Here is a 21,893-nt window from a genome sequence, read left to right on the forward strand (position 1 = left end):
GATTCGGGTCCTTCTATTTTTTCTTCGTTTTTAAAGGTCTTCCCGCCCATCTTTTGTAGAAACACTCGCAAGGTAGGACCGGCCCCGCCTCCCCCGCCGCGGCCCCGCCTCCCCCGCCGCGGCCCCGCCTCCCCCGCCGCGGCCCCGCCTCCCCCGCCGCGGCCCCGCCTCCCCCGCCGCGGCCCCGCCTCCCCCGCCGCGGCCCCGCCTCCCCCGCCGCGGCCCCGCCTCCCCCGCCGCGGCCCCGCCTCCCCCGCCGCGGCCCCGCCTCCCCCGCCGCGGCCCCCGCCTCCCCCGCCGCGGCCCCGCCCCTAGGTCCTGAGCGTTCGATCTCCAAGGTTACGCGGCAGTTGCGGAGAACGCCCCACTGCCCTAAAGGACGCAGGAAGGGCCTCAGGACAGAGTGGGATAGACAAGGTTCTTGCTCTCGATTCCAGCCAAGGTCAGTCCACTGTGGCTCCGCGCCCTTGAACCAGAATTGTGCCTCGCCAGGCGGCGAGCCGAGCCCGGGCCGCTGGAGGACCCTGTCCAGCCTCGCCGAGACTTAACTCTCAGTCACTACCCCTCCTGCTACGACGCCGCCGAGCGGAAACCCCGGGCAGTTCCGGCCAGAGGCGCCCAGGTCCGCCGATCTGCCCTCTAACGCGCACTGCGTGGGCGCCTGAGCCTTCCCGCCTCTGCTGGGCCACGCTCGCACCCCCAGATCTAGCGGTTGGCAAGTGGGGTGCAGGGGAGGGCACTGAGGAGCGTCCTTAGCAACGTCAAGCTTTTGGCTCGGCAGCGCGCGCACGCGCACACGGGCCCCGGGGGCATTGCTTGCGTGTTGGTTTAAGTGCTTCCTTCACGCTACGCAGTATTCTAACCACGAAATATATAGAACTCATTTAGCTCTCACCACAACTCTGGGAAGAGGTAGTGATAGGGACCATTATTTTTTAGATGAGGAAACTGCCTTGTTAAAGAGGTGAAGCAAGTGCCAAGGTCGCACAGCTAGACGGTGGTGGGGTCACCATGGAATCCAAGCAATCTGATTTTAGTGGACAAAGTGCCAAATGCTACCTTACACTGAACGCTGATGGTAACGGAGAATTAACTTCATCTATCTGGTGTTACCTTTGTTATACTCTACATGCCAGGTTCCCCTGTGCTCAGTTACTGATCCTCAGAAAAATCAGGGGACTCCATTAAAACCTACCACTTTTTCCTGGTTTATAGTAAATGGAAATAATAACCAGAAGTTTGTTTTTTTCCACGATGCATAACTCTCATAATATGTTTTGATTTTTTGCATTTATGTTTTTATCAAGAGTGAACTCCAACTTGGATGTGCAGAAAAGAGAATTTAGATGAACTGAGCATGAATTGTTCTTCAAGATTGTCCTACAGTTATGAAAGGTCATTTAGGGAATGTGGAGGAATAAGCATTTCCTCTTTAAAGCTGTTCTCTGTTGCATACATAGGGGGTTGGGTTTCTCATTTATTCTACCTCCCCTCCAATACTGCTAAGCCTTTTTTCTTAATTTAAAAATATCATACTTTTGGTGGCCACTATCTTAAGTGGGAAATGTTTCAGTCATTGGAAGTCCCAATTGCTCTGTCATCAATAAAGTCCTTCATTTTTAAAAATAAAAAAGCAATGAAAACCAGAAGGGTCCTAGATAGTAATAATTAAATATTAATAAGTTAATAGATAATATGACTCTTTACAGATATTATAGTGGATAAATCTAAAGAGGAAAAATAATGTATAAATGCAGTTTTTAAAAAACCAATCATTGTTTTATTTAGCCAGAATGCCTCCCACTCAGGCAGAAAGTGTTATAAAGAATATCATTCGAGAAATAGTACAAGAATGTGCAGCCCATGGAGAGATTATTTCTGAAACTCTGATTGCTTTTATGGTAAGAATGAATATTTTTATGAATTACTGCTTTATTCAAAATTTTTTATGTGGTGCCCATTTTCCCCTTAAGGTTCTATGATGCTTTCCTAGATGTTTTTCAGTTGTGATCATCAGACAAGTTTGTGAAAAATAGTTTTTAAAAGTTTATAGAGCATGTCAGTTCTAGATTTATAGATACTGATATAGAAGATTTTGATGAGTTTTAGAAATATCAATAGTGTGCTCCTGTGTAGGAATTTTTTTAATATGTATTTTTGTTTGCTGTTGTAAAAATTACTCTTTGCTGTGGTTTCTCTGTTCTTGCTTTTGGTTAACAACACACAATAAAAATACAATAAAATATACCACAGTTTCCCAGTCTAAAATCTAGCCATAGCTTTCAGCCTATTTCTCCATAACTTTTCTAGCACCATATTCAAGTTTGATGTTTATTGCTTTCTTTCTTCAACCTCCAACAAAGGTGCTGATGATTTGGGTAATAAGAAAAATAGCTAAAAAATCAACCCTTGAGTAATCAAGAGGTAGTTATTTAAAAAATGGAAACATATTAAACTAATTTTATAATAATATCAAATAAAATTACTTAATGGACTCTTTTCCTGCTCTCAGGTGAAAGCTGTTGTCCTGGATCCAAGTAATGGCTTTAACATGGATAGAACCCTCGTAAAAAGTGATGTGCAGAAACTTGTTAAGGTGATGATACAATAATCCTCAAACTTGTGATTATTTATTCTCAATTCTAAATACAGTATTTGTATTAGTCATTATTGCCTTCAAGAACAAGAAACAAAAGCCCACGAAATAGTGGTACAAACAAATGAGATATTTATTTTTCTCATACAACAAAATCTGGAGATACATAGGCTGTTCTTCCTGCCTTCTTGGGCCACCATCCTTGGCATATAACTTTATCTCATGGTCAAGAGACTTGACCTCTAGGCAGAAAGAAGGGGAAATGTCAAAGGCCAAAATAAGTGTGCCAATTGGATCTGTCACTTTCTATCCTGAAAATAATAGTTTTCCCAGAATCTCTCCCATCTGCTTATATTTATTGATCAGAATGATATTGTAAGTGACCCTGGGACATTGATTTTTTTCTTTCCTAGATAAATCTTTGCTCCAATCCAAATTGGGGCTCTGTTAGGAAGAAAGGAAGGGCTTGGATACTAAGCAGGTTGTAGCATCTGTCATAGTATTTTAGTGATAGCTTATTATTAATCTCTTACATTGAGAACATTATTAACTGGTTTGTCATATACTGTAAAGTTAAATAGTACTAAATAACATGTGCTAAATTAAGATTCACATAATCGATTCCATATAATTTATATTTTTAAATTCTAAAGGAAAAGGTACAACCAAAGCAAAATGATTCGGAGTTATAAATCAAGTAGATGTTCCTGAAAACCATTTTTAAGAACTAAAGAAGGCAATAACTTTAGACATCTTTAATGTGGTTCATATGTTTTAATTTTGACTCACTGAATTTAGTTGCTTAATCTGTATTTTTTTTTTTAAGAGACAGGGCTAGAGTGCAATGGTGTGATCACAGCTCGCTGTAACCTCCAACTCTTGTGCTCAAACAAGCGGCCTCAACCTCTTGAGTAGCTGGGACCATAGGCATGTGCCACCACACCTGGCTAATTTAAAAAAAAATAATAATTTTTATTTTGTAGCTGATCTCAAATTTCTGGCCTTAAGTGATCCTTCCAAAGTGCTGGGATTGTAGGTGTGAGCCACTGTGAATGGCTATATTTCCTAAAAATTCAGCATTATTATTTTTTTCTCCTGGGCTTAATGACTTTAACTCCCTCCTTCATATAAGGGACTTGAAACATGCTTTCCCAAACTTGTATATTGACATTTTGTGGGCTCATGAAAATGACAGGGAGAAGTTTTATCACTCCCAGCCTGGATTGGGGAATATGTTTCTGTAGTGGACATTTCCTGATTCCACAGGATACCCTAGAGCTGGGTCTTTCTGGGCTGATTTAAAATGTAATATAAAGCCTGTTCTTAGCAATAGGGGAAATGACTGTGATAGTCAGAAATATTATTGGAAAGTCGTGGAAAAGAATCAAGGAAGGGCAGAAAATAAGATTCTCTCTTTTCCGTGGCTCAAGAAGACTTTTTCTCCCCTACCCCTACTCAACTAAGTTGGAAAGAATCAAGTTCAATGTACTTTTTTTTTTTTTTTTTTGAGACAGAGTCTCACTTTGTTGCCTGGGCTAGAGTGAGTGCCATGGCGTCAGCCTAGCTCACAGCAACCTCAAACTCCTGGGCTCAAGCGATCGTACTGCTTCAGCCTCTCGAGTAGCTGGGACTATAGGCATGTGCCACCATGGCCGGCTCATTTTTTTCTATGTATATTTTTAGTTGGCCAGATAATTTCTTTCTATTTTTAGTAGAAACGGGGTCTTGCTCAGGCTGGTCTCGAACTCCTGACCTTGAGTGATCCACCCACCTCGGCCTCCCAGAGTGCTAGGATTACAGGCGTGAGCCACTGCGCCCGGCCTCAATATACTTTTAATATGACAGGTATATGAACTATCCATGTATTAACATATTATAATTCAAGTGATAAAAATTGTTTCTTTTTTTCTCAACTAAAAATCATATGGATGAGCTAATTTTTTTTTTTTTTGAAGGTCAGCTTTTAGAACGGTACTTCTCTAGCTATAGGGATCCAGGTGCACAGGCTTCCACAAAGACAGAGTGTCCAGTCCTCAGTCTTGCATTCTCCCCTGTCTCCTCCCAGGAAAGCAGGGCTGGCGCACAGGGAGGTGGGTGGAGAGTGATGCTGCCATGTGCCTGCCAGGTGCAGCATATAAAGCCTAAGGGGTGAGAAGTGAAGGAAGTCGGGTGGGGGGAAGAGAGAAGGAAAGAAAATTCAGGTTGATCGTTTAAAGAGGCAAGACAGAGGAGAGGAATGAGCTACCTATTGGGGGGAGGGGATAGGAGAAAACAGACCAGAAGAAGAAATTTTGAAACAGACAGTAGAGCCAGAGAAATTTTAGGAGGAGAGGAAGCTAGCTGCAGCAGCTTTTTATAAAATCACATGACCTTGGCCGGGCATGATGGCTCACACCTGTAATCCTAGCACTCTGGGAGGCCGAGGCAGGCGGATTGTTTGAGCTCAGGAGTTCGAGACCAGCCTGAGTAAGAGTGAGACCCCTGTCTCTACTAAAAATAGAAAGGAATGATTTGGACAGCTAAAAATATATATGGAAAAAAATTAGCCGGGCATGGTGGCACATGCCTGTAGTCCCAGCTACTTGGGAGGCTGAGGCAGAAGGATTGCTTAAGCCCAGGAGTTTGAGGTTGCTGTGAGCTAGGCTGAAGCCATGGCACTCTAGCCAGGGCGAAAGAGCGAGACTCTGTCTCAAAAAAGAAAAAAAAAAAAAAAATCACATGACCTCCAGCATCAGCAAAGGAGTGGAGTTGTTCACGGCTCACATAAATAGTAATGAGAAACTCTAGGCCGGGCGCGGTGGCTCACGCCTGTAATCCTAGCTCTGGGAGGCCGAGGCGGGTGGATCGCTCGAGGTCAGGAGTTCGAGACCAGCCTGAGCAAGAGTGAGACCCCGTCTCTACTAAAAATAGAAAGAAATTATCTGGCCAACTAAAAATATATATACAAAAAAATTAGCCGGGCATGGTGGCTCATGCCTGTAGTCCCAGCTACTCGGGAGGCTGAGGCAGTAGGATCGCTTAAGCCCAGGAGTCTGAGGTTGCTGTGAGCTAGGCTGATGCCACGGCACTCACTCTAGCCCGGGCAACAAAGTGAGACTCTGTCTCAAAAAAAAAAAAAAAAAAAAAAAAAAAGAGAAACTCTAGAAGAGTTCTAGACTGGAGTATAGGCCTTGTGCAATATATATTTACATTTAGACTGCTCAGATTAACCAAAACATCAGGTTTCTTGCCTTCACCTACTAGACTATTAGTCACCTGGATATAGTAATATGGTTAACTAAAGGGAAATAGCTTATTGCTTTATCTTTTCTTTTTTTTTTTTTTTGAGATAGGATCTGGCTCTGTTGCCCAGGCTGGAATGCAGTGGCAGGATCATAGCTCACTGTAACATCGAACTTCTGGGCTCAAGGGATCCTCCGGCCTTAGCTTCCCCAGTTACTGGGACTACAAAGGCACACCACCACACCTAGCTAATTTTTCTTATTTTTAGTAAAGATGGGATCTTGTTATGTTGCCCAGGCTGGTCTTGAACTCCTGGTCTCAAGCAATCTTTCCATCTCGGCCTCTCAAAGTGCTGGGTTTACAGGCATGAGCCATTACACCCAGCCCAAATTATTACTTAATAGATGTTGTTAATTAGGTAAAGTATAAAGCTTGAAGTTCTCAAGGAGAAAAAAAATAATAAAAGGGGGTTATTGGTGGATAAATGTCAGGAACCATTTCTTTGATGTTCCCTTTATTTTTGAAAATAACTTTAGGGAATTCTTGAGTGTTTTAGAAAGTGTAACTAGAAGCATTCATGGGCCATTCTTTTCTAGCTTTGTGTGACTCGGCTATTGGATACTAAAAATCCATCCCTGGACACCATTAAGATGCAAGTCTACTTTGATTTGAATTATACACGTCGAGGTAACATACATCTACCTATTTTAATACTTTTCCAGAAAGATTTCATATTTTATTTCAGATTAGAAGGGCTTCATTTGGTTGACAACTTAATTGTTTGGTGAATTTAACAATTTTTTGTCAATCTTTTGAAAGATTTTGAAAGAATCTTCTAACTTTAAAGAATGTAATAATGTTGGAAAGGCTAAATGAGAAAAATACCAATAGCTTCATGAATATTAAAAGTCAATTCAAATTATTATGCTCATAATAATTATCATTTCCAAATCTATTGTGTTTTTAACCTTTATGGCACTAAAACATAATAATTAGAAATTAAAACAACCAGCCTATTGAAGTTGAAAGTTTTTAATTTGTAGATTTTTTTTGTTCCTGGTTTATATTATCTCATAATACTTACCTAAATTATGTAACTACCCCAGAATGAAATGAATGATGGGACATTTAAGTTTAGAATACATTTCATTACGCAAATAATTTAATACATACATTAAAGACAAGTTGGAAACAAGAGAAGAAGAAATTCCTCTATAGACTGTCCCTGCCCCTACTATAATGTAGTCATCATTAACAATTTGGTGATATTCTTTGTTCTTTTTTCTCTGTGTATTAGCATTTCAGTTATGCTATATATGTAAAATGATATATATTTTTTGATTAATAATAAAATTTTAAAGCAATGAAATAGTCATGAAATTGATGATATTTAATTTCTTTTTTTTAATTTGCAAAATGTTCTCAGTTGCTTTTGTGGTAAGATTATAGGTATGCAGTGTGCATGGTTGATATTAATTATTATATAGTTGTAATAGTAATATGGAGTATCTTACTGAATCATTTGTAACAATTATACTGCTAGTAAAGATAGTCTTCTGCCACAATTAAGCCTATACCTCAGCATGTCACAGGAAGAAGGGGGAGGGATAAATTTCTTGAGGAAGTATCATATTATCAGTAATGCTATTCAGAGGAAATTTATCTAGAACCAAAATAGAAATACAAATAATTGAAGAGGAATATATACACCATATATGTATTTATACTACCATATATGCTTACATATAATATATTACATGTGCTTACATACAGTATAAATATATATACTGTATAAATATATATTACATATGTATGTTCACATATAACATTATATATATATGTTGTAGAAATAGTCTTTTCTACTTTCTGCTTAACTGGGAGGTTTTAGCCCTTTCTAATATTTACTGTTTGGATTGGCTGTTTAAAATCTTAGGTGTTTTGACAAAGTAGTCCATTTAAATCACTGTAATAAATCTTTCCCACTGGATTTTTGTATTGAGGTTACTTGCTGGCCACTTTTTTATTTCATTATTTTATCTTACAAAAATACTTGTTTTCATGCAGTAGAATTGCCACACCCAAGCCAGTTTTTCTCTGGTCCTTATGTGAGAAGATTTCTAAATATCAAATATATAGAACATTATTGTTTGCCAATTTTAGACGAATTTCTTGAAGAACATCACCGAGTCCTAGATTCTAGAATAAGCTCTGTCAGAAGAGAAATTACAGATAACAGAGCATGTACTAAGGAAGAATTGGAAAGCCTCTACCGGAAGATCGTCAGCTATGTGTTACTCCGCTCTGGCCTGGGATCCCCAACAGATATCAAGATTGTCAGAGAAGCAACAGGTAAAAAACATAAACAATTTCCAATCCATAGGTAAAAATAAATGATCACATATGGTACAATGATCATATATGATCATGTATTTTATAAAATATGTTAAATTAGAGGTGTTAAAGATTGAAGTTCCCCTTTTATCTGAAAAGAAAAGCACAAGAGGTTAAAACTTACACAGACTCCTTTTACACTGTGTCAATTCTAAAATGCAAGTAACACCTCTAGAAAGTGAAATATTGCTAATTTTCTTAGAGCTGCACGTATCTAAGGACCCATTACAGCTCATTAGAGAAACATTGGTAGTATGACGGGGGGCTCCAGGCTGCTAGGGTAAATGGGACAGCTGGAAAGGGATATTTCATATCGATGAAAGGAATTGAGTCTGTCACCTAAAATGGATGATGGAAAAGGACACTTTTATCCTCAGGAAATACTTGCTCACTTTCATACTTTAAAATGAGGAATAGGCAAAATGTCTAGCCTTCTTATGGCTTTCTTCCACAATTATTTTAAGGCGTCGATTTTTCTACTCAGAGCCCTAAGTAGAAAGCTTATTTTAATGCCCGCTGCCAGAAAAATTACTGATGGATACTTAATTATTAAAAATGGACATGAGGCAATGACATTATTTTCAGTAGCTCAGCTTGGATGTATGATAAATTTTGTAATCCAGTATCAGAAATTTAAAGGATCATATAAGTTATCCTAGAAAGACAAGTTCTTTAACTTTCTGCTGAAAGAAAGAAAGAGACTTGTACTTTAAGTTCTGATATCTTAAGATATCATTTTGTTTCCTTTTTTGTGGTTTATTTTAGCTGCCCTGCAGAGTGTTTTTCCTCAGACTGAGCTTGGGACATTTCTAACTCTTTCTAAAAAGGACAAAGAACGCCAGCTGAAAGAACTTGCCATGATTGTTACTGGAATTCGTTTATTTAACAGAGACTGTGGAAAAGGAGGAGAAGGCATTGATGATTGTAGGTATACCATTAGGTTAATTCTAAAGGTTATGCATGTTTGAAATTCAGCTTGCACAGTGAAGAAAATAATAACACACCACTGGCATTCTAAGATTTAAGATTTACAATTTTGATTCTTCCTTAGGAATAACTGCTATTCATAATGTGTAGTAAATTTTACTTTTGCAGGGGAAAGATTTTAAATTTTATGTACCATGAAGCTAGAATGAGAAAGTGACTCAGTAAAAGGAATGAGGGGGCTTGCCTAGAGGCTAGCCTCCCGAATTCAGTGGGGCTTTGCATTTTTTGCTCCAAGTCAAATTACCAAATGGAGTAAAATTCAGTGATTTAAAAAATAAAAATCACCCTGAAATGAAAACAGTTGCTGGTGCGAATCTCTAAATTCAGGAGCATCTATTATGTTGTTATATAATTAATGCATTCTTTGCCCACAAGTTTGAAACACTTATAAAATATTTAATTAAGGATCTATCAATAGAAGTGACTTCCTTATGAATCTGATACTCCTGTAGGACCACTGATAAAGTGTTAATGTCTTTCACCAGATCAATAATCTAGTACAATAGGGTATTTTTTTTTTTTTCATTTTAAAAGCTGTTCTAAAAAGTCAATTCTCATTTTCATAAATTTCCTTCCCTTGCTAGACAATTCCGTTATTTTTCAGCATCCAGATGAGTTTCTTAAGAAGCCATGCTTTTTTTTGTTTTTCAAATAGAAAAGATACACAGAAGGAGGGAGGAGGGATAGTGGCTTCTATAGAGGCACATGATGAACAACATGTAATACCAAAGTCTACCTATTTTTTAAACTATTCTATGTTTTTTTGGCAAAAACTAATCTGCTCTAACTTTTGGTTATCATTCTAACAATGTCTTTTTTTTTGGAAGGTTTTGTTTGGATTCTTTTCTTCATGGTGTGGGACCCATGAACACATGCCTCATTATTGTTAGTTTGATTGGGGGAAAAAGCCTAACTTAAGGCTTAAAATGTGACTACCTTCTAGGCTTTTCTCCTGAATTCTTTTTTTAGACTCTTTTATGACTGCCTTTTTATACCATTAAAAACAGTGCCAGCTATTCTCCAAGAAGCAGTGCCAGCCACCACTCAGCATATTGATTCCCAACTTGAGACTGCTCAGAACCTGGCATACCGCTACACAGCCATCCTTGAGAAGGCAACAAGGAGCCCGCTCATGAGTACTGAACTTAAGCCATATATGTTGAAAGAAGCACTATATAATGTGCGACAATACGAGGTCTTCCTTCTCATCATTTTGGTGAGTTCATTTCAGAAGGTCTGGCCTTTTCCAGATAATGCAATCTCTTTAAATGTTATGTGGCTAAACCAGGTAGAACCAGGTCTCTAAGTGAGGAGGCAACCTCGATAACTGCTCAGTTTATATTGCATTGGTAGGGGCAGGAATTAAAATAGAAGTGAGAAAGTTGGGTTTTGATTTCAATGAAAATATAGTGGTAGAAATTGATTTTATAGTTATTTATTTCTTTGGTACCTGATAGTATGATTGCCAGTGGAACTGCCTTTTGTATGAATGAATACTAATTTCTTGAGGGATAGAGTAGGATGTGTTCTGACCCCTCTTCTTTTTAACTTGTATCTTAACGGCGTGATACTACTTTTGCATGCACTTGGTCTGTCCTCTCTCCTTACCTAGCTATAGAGAATAAAGAGAGAAACATCCTGATGGTATGACTTCATTGTAACAAACTAGGGGTTGTCCTCACAACTAGCCTACTATCTAATTGCCTTCCAAAGAAAGGATTTTAAAATCAGCTATTCAAAACCAAATCATCCTTTTGGTTAGATGTTCCTTTAACATTGACTTGTGATTATCAGCCTTATGTAACTAGTCAGATACTAAGAGGATTTTGTAATCGATTTATTTTGAAATGCACATGTGTCCACAGGAGTAGACCTCACATTTCCTTTTGTCATCTGCATTCAGAGGACATATTATAAGAAAAATCTCTGGGAAAGTGTCATACATACTATAAGGATGTTGCAAAAATGTCATTCATTATATATTATCTTCTCACAGCTTCCGGTCATGAATCATATTAAACCAACTAACTTAGTCTTAAATTCTCATTGGCATTCCACCTCTCACAGGTAGAAAGAGAGTAGAATGTAGAAGTGATGAGTGTGAGCTCTGCAGCCAGACCACATGGGTTCTAATCCTGGCTTTGCAACTACTAAATCATCTGTGTCTCTAAGGAAGTTGCTTAACTTCACTGTGCCTTAGTTTCCATATCTGTAAAATGGGGTGATTCATAGTCTCCACTACGAAAATAAGGTAGAAAAACAGTGTGTGGCACTCACTAAATTGATGATGATGATGTTTATGATTACCATCATCATCATTGTTAGGGCCTTAACAGAACAGCTCTGATTTCATTTTGGTGTAGGGTAAGAAGCTGAAGAGCTTTTATTTTTCCAGACAATATCTCATCTCCAAGCTCCTTGCTGTTCATGTTATTGAGAAGGTTAACTTTCTTGTCTTAGCCCTCTTCATGGCTATTTCACACTGACTTTAGTCAGAGTCAAGATGAGTTTTCTTGGCTTTCTCTTTGCTGCTCAAAGAGTCTTTGAGTCTTTTTTTTGTTGTTGCTTTTTTTAAACTATCTAAAATTTCTCCGTCTTAGTGACAGTTAAGGTTGATTATTACAGAATGGATATTGATTTAATCAGTATTATCTCTAGGTTGTAAAATACGTAAATTTATATTTAGCCAAGACTTATCCTATATTGAAATCTATGAATGCTCTTTTTAAAGTCAAATTATTTTGATTTAAAGAATTCTGTCTCGTCAAAGTCGCATTCAATTCATGTAAACATTGAAAAATCCAATTATAGCCTGGGTAAGATAGTGAGTTATTTTGTTTTGTTCAGGCTTTTATGTGCTTTAGTGAACAAATTCAAATATTTGGGAAAATAAAAGGGAGCAGTGATTACAGTCTTGACTGTCTTAGTTGAGAAAACAAAATTCCATCCTCTGTGGGATTTTGAAATGCAAGCCAGTCACCAAAGAGAGAAAAGCACTTATTCTTACTGTGCAAGTAAAAGTTGTGTTTGACAGAACATTTCTTAAAACCCCTAAATCAAGACTTCTTTCCCCCTCAGCTATGCTTGCAGGGCCCATTTACAGATGAGGCAACACAGGGCTTCTTGATATTTCCTGATAATACAAGTAAAAAAATCAGCTAGATGGAATTTGTGCTTATTTTATTTTATTTCATTTTATCTTATTATTTTCATAGTAGTAAGAACATTAAACATGAGATCCACCTTCTTAACACATTTTTGAGCTTACAATACAGTATTGTCAATTATAGTATTGCCAAGTACAGTAACAATACAGTATTGCTAACTATGTTGGATAACGATCTTAGCAGATACATCTTACGTAACTAAAACTTTATAGCTGTTGAATAGCAACTCCCCTTTCCTTTAGTTCCTAGAAAATACCATTCCATTCTCTGCTTCTATGAGTTTGACTAGACTTGTTGAAAATTGTCCATGGTAGAAAGTATGAGGAACTTACAAATTTTTTTAAAAGGAGTGGAGGGAAAGTAGAGGAAAGGAGACAAAGAAACATGCTGGGATCACATGCTTTCCCCAACCATTTGACTGTTGTGAAATTATAACTGATTGTGAATATTGTAACTAAAAACTCTACATGTCGTGAAATCTACATGTTTTACATTTGGTAAAATGTAAATAGAATGATTGCTCTAGGACCGCAGTCCCCAACTGGGCTGCACTGCACTGCACAGCAGGAGGCCAGCGGTGGGTGAGGAAGTGAAGCCCCACCTGAACCCACAGCTGCTCCCCATGGCTCACATCACCACCCGAGTCCCGCCCCCATCAGATCCGCTGCGGTGTCAGACCCTCATAGGAGCATGAAGCCCACTGCAAACTCCACATATTGAGGGATCCAGGTTGCTCGCTCCCCCTGAGAATCCAATGTCTGGTGATCTGAGGTGGAGCCCAGGTGGCAACACACCCCCGCATCCCCCAGCCTGCCCACTCCCCATCCATGGAAAAGCTGTCTTCCAACAAAACCAATCCCTGGTGTCTAAAAGGTTGGGGACTGCTGAATAGGACATTATCAGAAAAAATGAAGAAGCTCTGTGTGCCTACTCTGTGAATGGGCCCTACACACATAGCTTGGGGGAGGGGGTCTAGAGAATCTCTAATTATAAGCTTTTATAAGTGTTATATGTCAAATGCAACTTTCACTTTGGAGAACATATGCAAATTTAGTTCTGTTTCTTGTTGCTGTTGCACAAATCTAAAAAAACTTTAGCGACTACATTTTTATATTTGATTCCTAAAACAGTACTAACAAGCAAGGGAGAAAAAACTCTATGGGGTGGACAAGAGACCTGTTAGATATTATAGATAATATTGTCTGGGAGAATGAAAGCAAGAGGAGGGGAAATGCTTAAACAGCAGTATGTGTAAAATTAAAACAAGATGAATGTTATATTTATGAAAAAAATTCGTTAGTTGAAATATAATAATAATACTTGATATTTCCTATGAAGTAATTATTTTGTCATTTAAAATAGTCCAGAAAGCATTTAATTAGGCTATAGATGTCTGAGAATTCAAATGCACTTTTTTCTCTTCAAATAAATGTAATTCTTTTACACTGTGCTGATAAACCCTCACCAATACCATTTCTGGTTACATGTTAGACAATGCAGTGTAATGATTAAGAGCTGGGCTCTGGGCTGAGATGGTTTGGGGTAGAACCATGATTCCTCCCTTTATTGTAGCTGTATATACTTCAGTGATTTACTTACCTGCATATTGGAGAATGCAGAAAACTCTAAAAATCACAGCATTGAAAGAAAAACAATAGATTTCTGATGCAATAATGGTAATCTGAAAATATGTTGCTAAATGGTGAATTTGAAAAATTACAAACATTTATTCCTATTATGTGTTAAGCACCGTATTAAATGCTCATAAGTACACAAATAGATAATATGTTAAGCACCATATTAAATGCTCGTAAGTACAAATGAGATACCCAAAGAATAGAAAGGTAAGTACTGTTTAATTTTTCGTACTTTATTGCTTATAGGTTAAGAAAGTAAAATTTTCTCAAGTACTGATTTATAGATAATGTTTATAAACAGCACACAGAAAGTTCAGTTTCACAAAGTAACATTCAGTGATCTATTTAATGCAAATCTAATCCTTATTTTGAGCTAAGGGCAGTAATAAGTTAATACTATAAGCTGAATACAAACAAACCCTGTATATCTTGAACTATAAAAGTGGTTTCCATAGCCACATATTATTTTACTCAAGTATACATTTCCACAATGAGCAAGTACTTACAAATATGTTAATAAAACACTACCACAAATGCTTATCCTGCTATCAGATTTTTAAGGAATGCCATTCCTGCTACTGAAAGCATTTATTTTTAGAAGCTGTTATCTGACTGGACAAAATGAGTTCTCCTAAAACTTAGCAAATAGTATGTTATAAACCTAAAAGGTTTTAAATCATAAAAGCCTTCCAACATGGAAACCTTCACACAAAACTTTTCGTTTCTCAAAAAAAAAAAAAAAATGACTCTTGTTATCTGAAGAAAAGAATATTAAAACAAATTATCTTTTAAGGCAAACATTCTTACAAAAAATATATTTTCCTATATCATCTCCTTACAAGAAATACAAACCAGTTCACTACCTTTAATACATTTTCAGACTACTGTTGTCTAAAACCTTTAGAATACATGAAACACATGGTCCAGCTACGATAGAGCCAAAGATGCCATTTAGATTTCACATAGTCAATAGCTACAGTATAGCTAATAATGGCACAAATATACCTAACACATAAATACTACTTCATCCTTTAGACAGTCAAAAGTCAGAAGATGCTGCATGGTTTCCAAGGTACTTTAATTTTTGTGTAATCCGCTTTGTTTGGAACACAAGAAGACCCCGTTTAGCAAAAGCAATTTTAGGCAATAAGAGCAAAATGGGAGGTATTAATTTACCAGACTTCAAACTATACTACAAGGCTGTGGTTATTAAATCAGCTTGGTATTGGCACAAGAACAGAGACACAGACCAGTGGAAAAGAACTGAGAATCCAGATATAAAACCACCCTCATAGAGCCATCTAATCTTTGACAAAGCAGACAAAAACATACACTGGGGAAAAGAATCCTTATTCAATAAATGGTGCTGGGAAAACTAGATAGCCACATGTAGAAAACTGAAACAAGACCTACACCTTTCACCTCTCACAAAAATCAAATCACAGTGCATAACAGACTTAAACCTAAGGTGTGAAACTATTAGAATTCTAGAAGAAAATGTGGGAAAAATTCTTATAGACATTAGTCTAGGCAAAGAATTTATGAAGAAGACCCCAAAGGCAATCACAGCAACAACAAAAATAAATAAATGAGACATGATTAAATTAAAAAGCTTCTAGCCAAAAAACTGTCACGAGAGCAAACAGACAACCTACAGAATGGGAAAAAAATTTCGCATGCTACACATCCGATAAAGGGCTGATAACTGGAACCTATTTAGAACTCAGGAAAATCAGTAAGAAAAAATCAAACAACCCTATCAAAAAGTGGGCAAAGGACATGAATAGAAATTTTTCAAAAGAAGACAGAAGAATGGCCAACAAACATATGAAAAAATGCTCAACATCAGGGAAATGCAAATCAAAACCACAATGAGATATCACTTAACTTCAGTGAGAATGACCTTTATCAAAAAGTCCCAAAACAATAAATGTTGGTGTGGATGCGAAGAGATAGGAACACTCATACACTGCTGGTGGGACTGCAAACTAGTGCAACCTCTGTGGAAAGCAATATGGAGATACCTTAAACAGATACAGGTAGATCTACCATTTGATCCAGCAATTCCATTATTGAGCATCTACCCAAAAGAACAAAAGACATTCTATAAAAAAGACATCTGTATTCCAATGTTTATAGCAGCACAATTCACATTGCAAAGATGTGGAAACAACCCAAATGCTCATCAATACATGAGTGGATTAATGAAATGTGGTATATGTATACCATGGAGTACTACTCAGCTATAAGAAACAATGGTGATATAGCACATCTTGTATTTTCCTGGATAGAGCTGGAACCCATTCTACTAAGTGAAGTATCCCACGAATGGAAAAATAAGCACCACATGTACTCACAATCAAATTGGTTTCACTGATCATCACCTAAGAGCACATTTAGGAATAACATTAATCAGGTGTCGGGAAGATGTGAGGCGGGGGAGGGGATGGGTGTATACATACATAATGAGTGCGTTGCGCACCGTCTAGGGGATGGACACGCTTGAAGCTCTGACTTGGGGGTGAGGGGGAGGGCAATATACATAACCTAAATTTTTGTGCCCACATAATATGTTGAGATAAAAAAATTTTTTTGTGTAATCATTGAAACCCAATAAGTAATTCAAAGATAGTCACATAAAGGCAGGCAATTAAAGGCTCAAAGATCACTCTAAAATTGAAGGTATGAAAACAAAGGCTGGAAACTTTGTGTTTCTCATCTTTTATATATGTGGCTAGATATCAGGACCTTACTTTAGAAAATATACCATTACTATTAATATATAGTTTTTCCAGAAAATAACAAAATTTCAGAAAGTACAAAAAGTGTCAAGATCCATAGTTTGCTTCTTAGGCTTTTCTAGTTTGTCTCAATTCTGTGTTCATAGGAAACAAGTCTTTAACGTTAATAAACTTCCTTGGGTCCTTTTGAATTAAGAAAACAATATCTTCAACTTGCATCTGACCTTGTCTTCCAATTGATAATGCCTTGTAAGTCATTTCAGTGATGAACTCTATGATAAGCTATTCAGAAATATCTGCTGACTCAGTATAAGGTTTCTGGTCATCCCCAAACCATCATCATATGTCATAGGTGGGATCTTCTTCCTCATCTGTCATCCCATTAGCCCACCAAGCTATAGTGCCCCACTGGCTTGCTCCTAACGGGTTCTCAATGTGACTTTATTAAATCTTGTTATCAAAATAGTTTTCAGAGGAGTACCTCATTTTATCATTGAGGAATGGGAAAATAACAGCTATATACCTAAACAAAGTGGATTTTTGTGGATTCATTTCATAGGAATGCAATGAGATTTAATATCTAAGAATATGTATACATTTGAGAAAATTATATCCCACTATATTTCAAAAGATTCATCCATCCCACCAATATTTTTGGAGCACCAAACATATGCCAGTACTATTCTAAATGTTGGGGATACCATGAGGAACAGACTGTGCTGTCACTGAGCCTACCCTCAGGGAATATGGGGAGGAAGGATGGCTTTAAAACATGATTTTTGTACTGAAATTATGAAAATATTAATGCAACTCATGTTCTCTTCATAGTCTGAAATAATTACTTGCACTCAAGAAGTGGAGTTGATGATAAGTCAGTTACGAGCCTATCTGGAGCAATTAAAAATGACTGTAAAATCAAAGACAGCTGTCCCAACATCACAGGTCTTTGTAAGTATTTGTCATCAGCTTTGACCTTGTTAAGGGATCCTTTTGAGTCCTATAAATTGGATCAGAAGTCATTATAATTATATTTAATTGCTAAAAATATAACATTAGTTTTATACAAGTTGATCTTGTTCTTTATGGTTATTTTGTAGTAACAGTATGCTATAAGTTGGATGAGAGAATTTTCCTACATAAACAATGGCTACTAAAGGAAATGCAGATATATAGTATGATAACCATAATACCAGTACTGGCTGTGGCAACAGAAGTAATCCATAGTGCCATGTTGAAAATGTGTTCATGTTAGCTATTTGGAAATTGCCTCCAGCACAGGGATGATGTAACTTTTTTCTGAAAAGACAGTTAATAATCACTTTGTTTACCAGGCCTGCACTTATATTGACTTTCTGATTATCTGTACCATTTTGTGGACAAACCTGGCAACATTTATCTATGCAAGGAGGTATAAAATGTACATGCAGTATTGTGTGGAGCATTTGAGGCTCTAAGAACTTTCTGCAGTTATTCCCAATATTTGGTTTTAAAAATCAAGAAACAAAAGGCTAAATTGTTTAACTTATATGTGGTACCTGATTGATTTTTTGTTTAAGTTGATGATTTTTATTCATTTTTCATTTTCTATTTTATTTCATTATATTACGGGGGTACAAATGTTTAGGTTGCATATATTGCCTTTGTCCCACCCAAGTCAGCTTCAAGTGTGTCTATCCCCCAGACAGTGTGTACTGCACCCATTAGGTGTGAATATACCCATCCCCTCCTCCCCTATCCCACCTGCCCCACACCTGATGAATATTACTACTTATGTGCACGTAAGTGTTGATCAGTTAATACAAATTTGATGGTGAGTAGCTGTGGTGCTTGTTTTTCCATTCCAGTGCTCCAGCACTATCCAGGATAATACAAGAGGTGTTAGATCACCATTGTTTTTTGTGGCTGAGTAGTATTCCATGGTATACATATACCACATTTTATTAATCCACTCATGTATTGATGGGCACTTGGGTTGTTTCCACATCTTTGAACTGTGAATTGTGCTGCTATAAACATTGGAATACAGATGTCTTTTTTTATACAATGTCTTTTTTTCTTTTGGGTGGATACCCAGTAAGGGAATTGCCAGATCAAATAGTAGATCTACTTTTAGCTCTTTGAGGTATCTCCACATTACTTTCCATAGAAGTTGTACTAGTTTGCAGTCCCACCAGCAGTGTATGAGTGTTCCTATCTCTCCACATGCATGCCAACATTTGTTGTTTTGCAATTTTTGATAAAAGCCATTCTCACTGAAGTGAAGTGATATCTCATTGTGGTTTTGATTTGCATTTCCCTGATGATTAGAGATGTTGAGCATTTTTTCATATGTTTCTTGGTCATTAGTCTGTCTTCTTTTGAAAAGTTTCTGTTCATGTCCTTTGCCCACTTTTTAATGGGGTTGTTTGATTTTTTTCTTGCTGATTTTCCTGAGTTCTATATAGATTCTAGTTATCAGACCTTTATCGGATGTGTAGTATGTGAATATTTTCTCTCATTCTATAGATTGTCTGTTTGCTCTCGTGATGGTTTCCTTGGCTATGCAGAAGCTTTCTAATTTAATCAGGTCCTATTTATTTATTTTTGTTGTTGCTGTGATTGTCTTTGGGGTCTTCTTCATAAATTCTTTGCCTAGACCAATGTTTATAAGAGTTTTTAACATTTTCTTCCAGAATTCTTATAGTTTTGTGCCTTAGGTTTAAGTCTGTTACCCATCATGAGTTGAATTTTGTGAGAGGTGAGAGGTGTGCATCCTGTTTCAGTCTTCTACATGTGGTCATCCAATTTTCCCAGCACCATTTATTGAATAAGGGTTCTTTTCCCCAGTGTATGTTTTTGTCTGCTTTGTCAAAGATTAGATGGCTCTATGAGGATGGTTTTATATCTGGGTTCTCAGTTCTGTTCCATTGATCTATGTTTCTGTTCTTGTGCCAGTACTATGCTGTTTTATTACTGTAGCCTTGTAGTATAGCTTGAAGTCTGGTAAATTGATGCCTCCCAATTTGTTCTTTTTGCTTAAGATTGCTTTTGCTATACAGGGTCTTGTCTGGTTCCATACGAAGCATAGAATTATTTTTTTCTAGATCTGTGAAAAATGATGTTGGTATTTTAATAGGGATTGTATTGAATCTGTAGATCACTTTGGGTAGTACAGACATTTTAATAATGATTCTGCTGATCCATGAGTGTGGTATGGTTTCCCACCTGTATACGTCGTCTGCTATTTCCTTCCTCAGTGTTTCATAGCTCTCCTTGTAGAGGTCTTTCATCTCCGTATTTAAGTATATTCCTAGGTATTTTATTTTCTTTGTTGCTATTGTGAAGGCTATTGAGTCTTTGATTTGGTTCTCAGTTTGTTGTTGGCATATATGAATGGTACTGATTTGTGTACATTGATTTTGTAACCTGAGATTTTGCTCAATTTGTTTATCAGTTCCAGTAGTCTTATGGCAGAATCTTTGGGGTTTTCTAGATATAAGATCATATCATCATCAAAGAGTGATAGTTTGACTTCTTCTGCCCTCATTTGGATGCCCTTGATTTCCTTCTCTTGTATAATTGCTTTGGCTAGGACTTCCAGCACTATGTTGAATAGAAGCAGTGACAGAGGGCAACCTTGTCTGGTTCCAGTTCTAAGGAGGAATGCTTTCAGGTTTTCCCTGTTCAGTATGATGTTGGTTGTGGGTTTCTCATATATGGCTTTTATCATTTTTATGTAAATCTCGTCTATGCCTATTTTGTTAAGCGTTTTTATCATAAAAGGGTGTGAATTTTGTTGAATGCTTTTTCTGAGTCTATTGAGAGGACCACACAGTCTTTGTTTTTATGCTATTTGTGTGGTGAATTACATTTATAGATTTGCATATGTTGAACTATACCTGCATCTCTGGGATAAAGCCCACTTAGTTATTATGGATTATTTTTTTGATAAGCACCTGAATTTGTTTTGCTAGGATTTTATTGAGAATTTTTGCATCTATATTCATAAGGGATATTGGTCTCTAGTTTTTTTTTGTTGTTGAGTCCCTTCCTGGTTTTGGTATCTGGGTGATGTTGGCTCCATAAAATGTGTTGGGGAGGATACCTTCCTTCTCAATGTTGTGGAATAATTTCTGCAGGGTAGGCACCTGTTCTTCTTTGTAGGTCTGGTAAAATTTGGGTGTGAAACCATCTGGTCCTGGACTTTTTTTTTTAGGAAGGTTTTTTTATTGCTGCTTCAATTTCGGTACTTGATTTTGGTTTGTTCAGAAATTCTATTTCTTCCTGATTGAGCCTAGGGAGGCTGTGTGTTTCTAAGAATTTGGCCATTTCTTCCACATTTTCAAGTTTATGTATATAGAGATTTTTATAGAATTTATAGATGATATTTTGTATTTCCATGATATCAGTGTGATATGGTATCAGATTTTTAATATGAATAAGAAACATTTTATCTCACTAACCTAAAATCTTTAACTTGCAGCTCAAAAGACATGCCCTAAGATATATGAATATCTCTATACTTTCTCGATAATCATGATTGAGCCAGATAAATCCAATTATAATGAATCATATTTAGCTTTATTTTTTAAAAAATATTTCCCCTTAGCTTTTTGAGATGAAGTGTCCATAAATCTTTCTTAGGTGTTCACATGTGTTTGGCTTTTTTCAATAAATTAACTTTATATATACTAATTGTATCAAAATAAAATGCTTTCAAATAATTTTCTCATGATTTATAAGTCAAATTTCTATCTGGAGACTATTGTATAACTTCATAAGTCTTGCTTGACTTAAGAAAGTATTAATTTCTTTGCAAATGACTATTTTATTTATTTTTAAGAGTACAATGATTTATAATTTTGTTGTACAGTTACATTTCAAACTTTTTTTTTCTCTTCCTCAGCCTGTCTTCATTTCACTTTCCAGTCTGTGGTCTAGCCTTCAGGATGAAACTATTTTGATTAGTGTCCTCAGTAGTTTAGCTACTCACCTTGAGCCATTCCTGGGTGCCCATGAACTACACTTTCCTGGAAAAATAATGCAAGATCTTCTTAATGGAATGACTGTGAAAACTGATGTGTGTAGAATGAAAGAACACATGGGTAATGAAAATCATCCATTATTTCCTCTTTTTAAAATTACTTCTAGAATAAAGTCACTCTTTTGTTTT

General features: G+C 37.0%; 1 protein-coding gene across 3 annotated transcripts in view; it reads left to right on the forward strand.

Moving 5' to 3' along the window:
* Positions 1-363: 363 nt before the first annotated feature.
* The window catches only part of CFAP206 (cilia and flagella associated protein 206), a 44,632-nt gene continuing 23,102 nt past the window's right edge, over positions 364-21,893 (forward strand). Inside the window, exons 1-9 of one of the 3 annotated variants that reach the window (XM_045543990.1) lie at positions 364-442; positions 1,789-1,901; positions 2,513-2,596; positions 6,415-6,505; positions 7,979-8,167; positions 8,975-9,133; positions 10,204-10,412; positions 17,570-17,689; positions 21,627-21,825. In XM_045543990.1, the coding sequence (XP_045399946.1) occupies positions 1,794-1,901; positions 2,513-2,596; positions 6,415-6,505; positions 7,979-8,167; positions 8,975-9,133; positions 10,204-10,412; positions 17,570-17,689; positions 21,627-21,825 (1,159 nt within the window). In that variant the 5' untranslated portion in view covers positions 364-442; positions 1,789-1,793. The remainder of the gene's footprint in view (positions 443-1,788; positions 1,902-2,512; positions 2,597-6,414; positions 6,506-7,978; positions 8,168-8,974; positions 9,134-10,203; positions 10,413-17,569; positions 17,690-21,626; positions 21,826-21,893) is intronic. The other 2 variants (XM_045543991.1, XM_045543992.1) reach the window with 2 other exon arrangements.

The sequence above is a fragment of the Lemur catta genome, chromosome 2 (genome assembly GCF_020740605.2).
Source record: "Lemur catta isolate mLemCat1 chromosome 2, mLemCat1.pri, whole genome shotgun sequence".
Taxonomy (NCBI): domain Eukaryota; kingdom Metazoa; phylum Chordata; class Mammalia; order Primates; family Lemuridae; genus Lemur; species Lemur catta.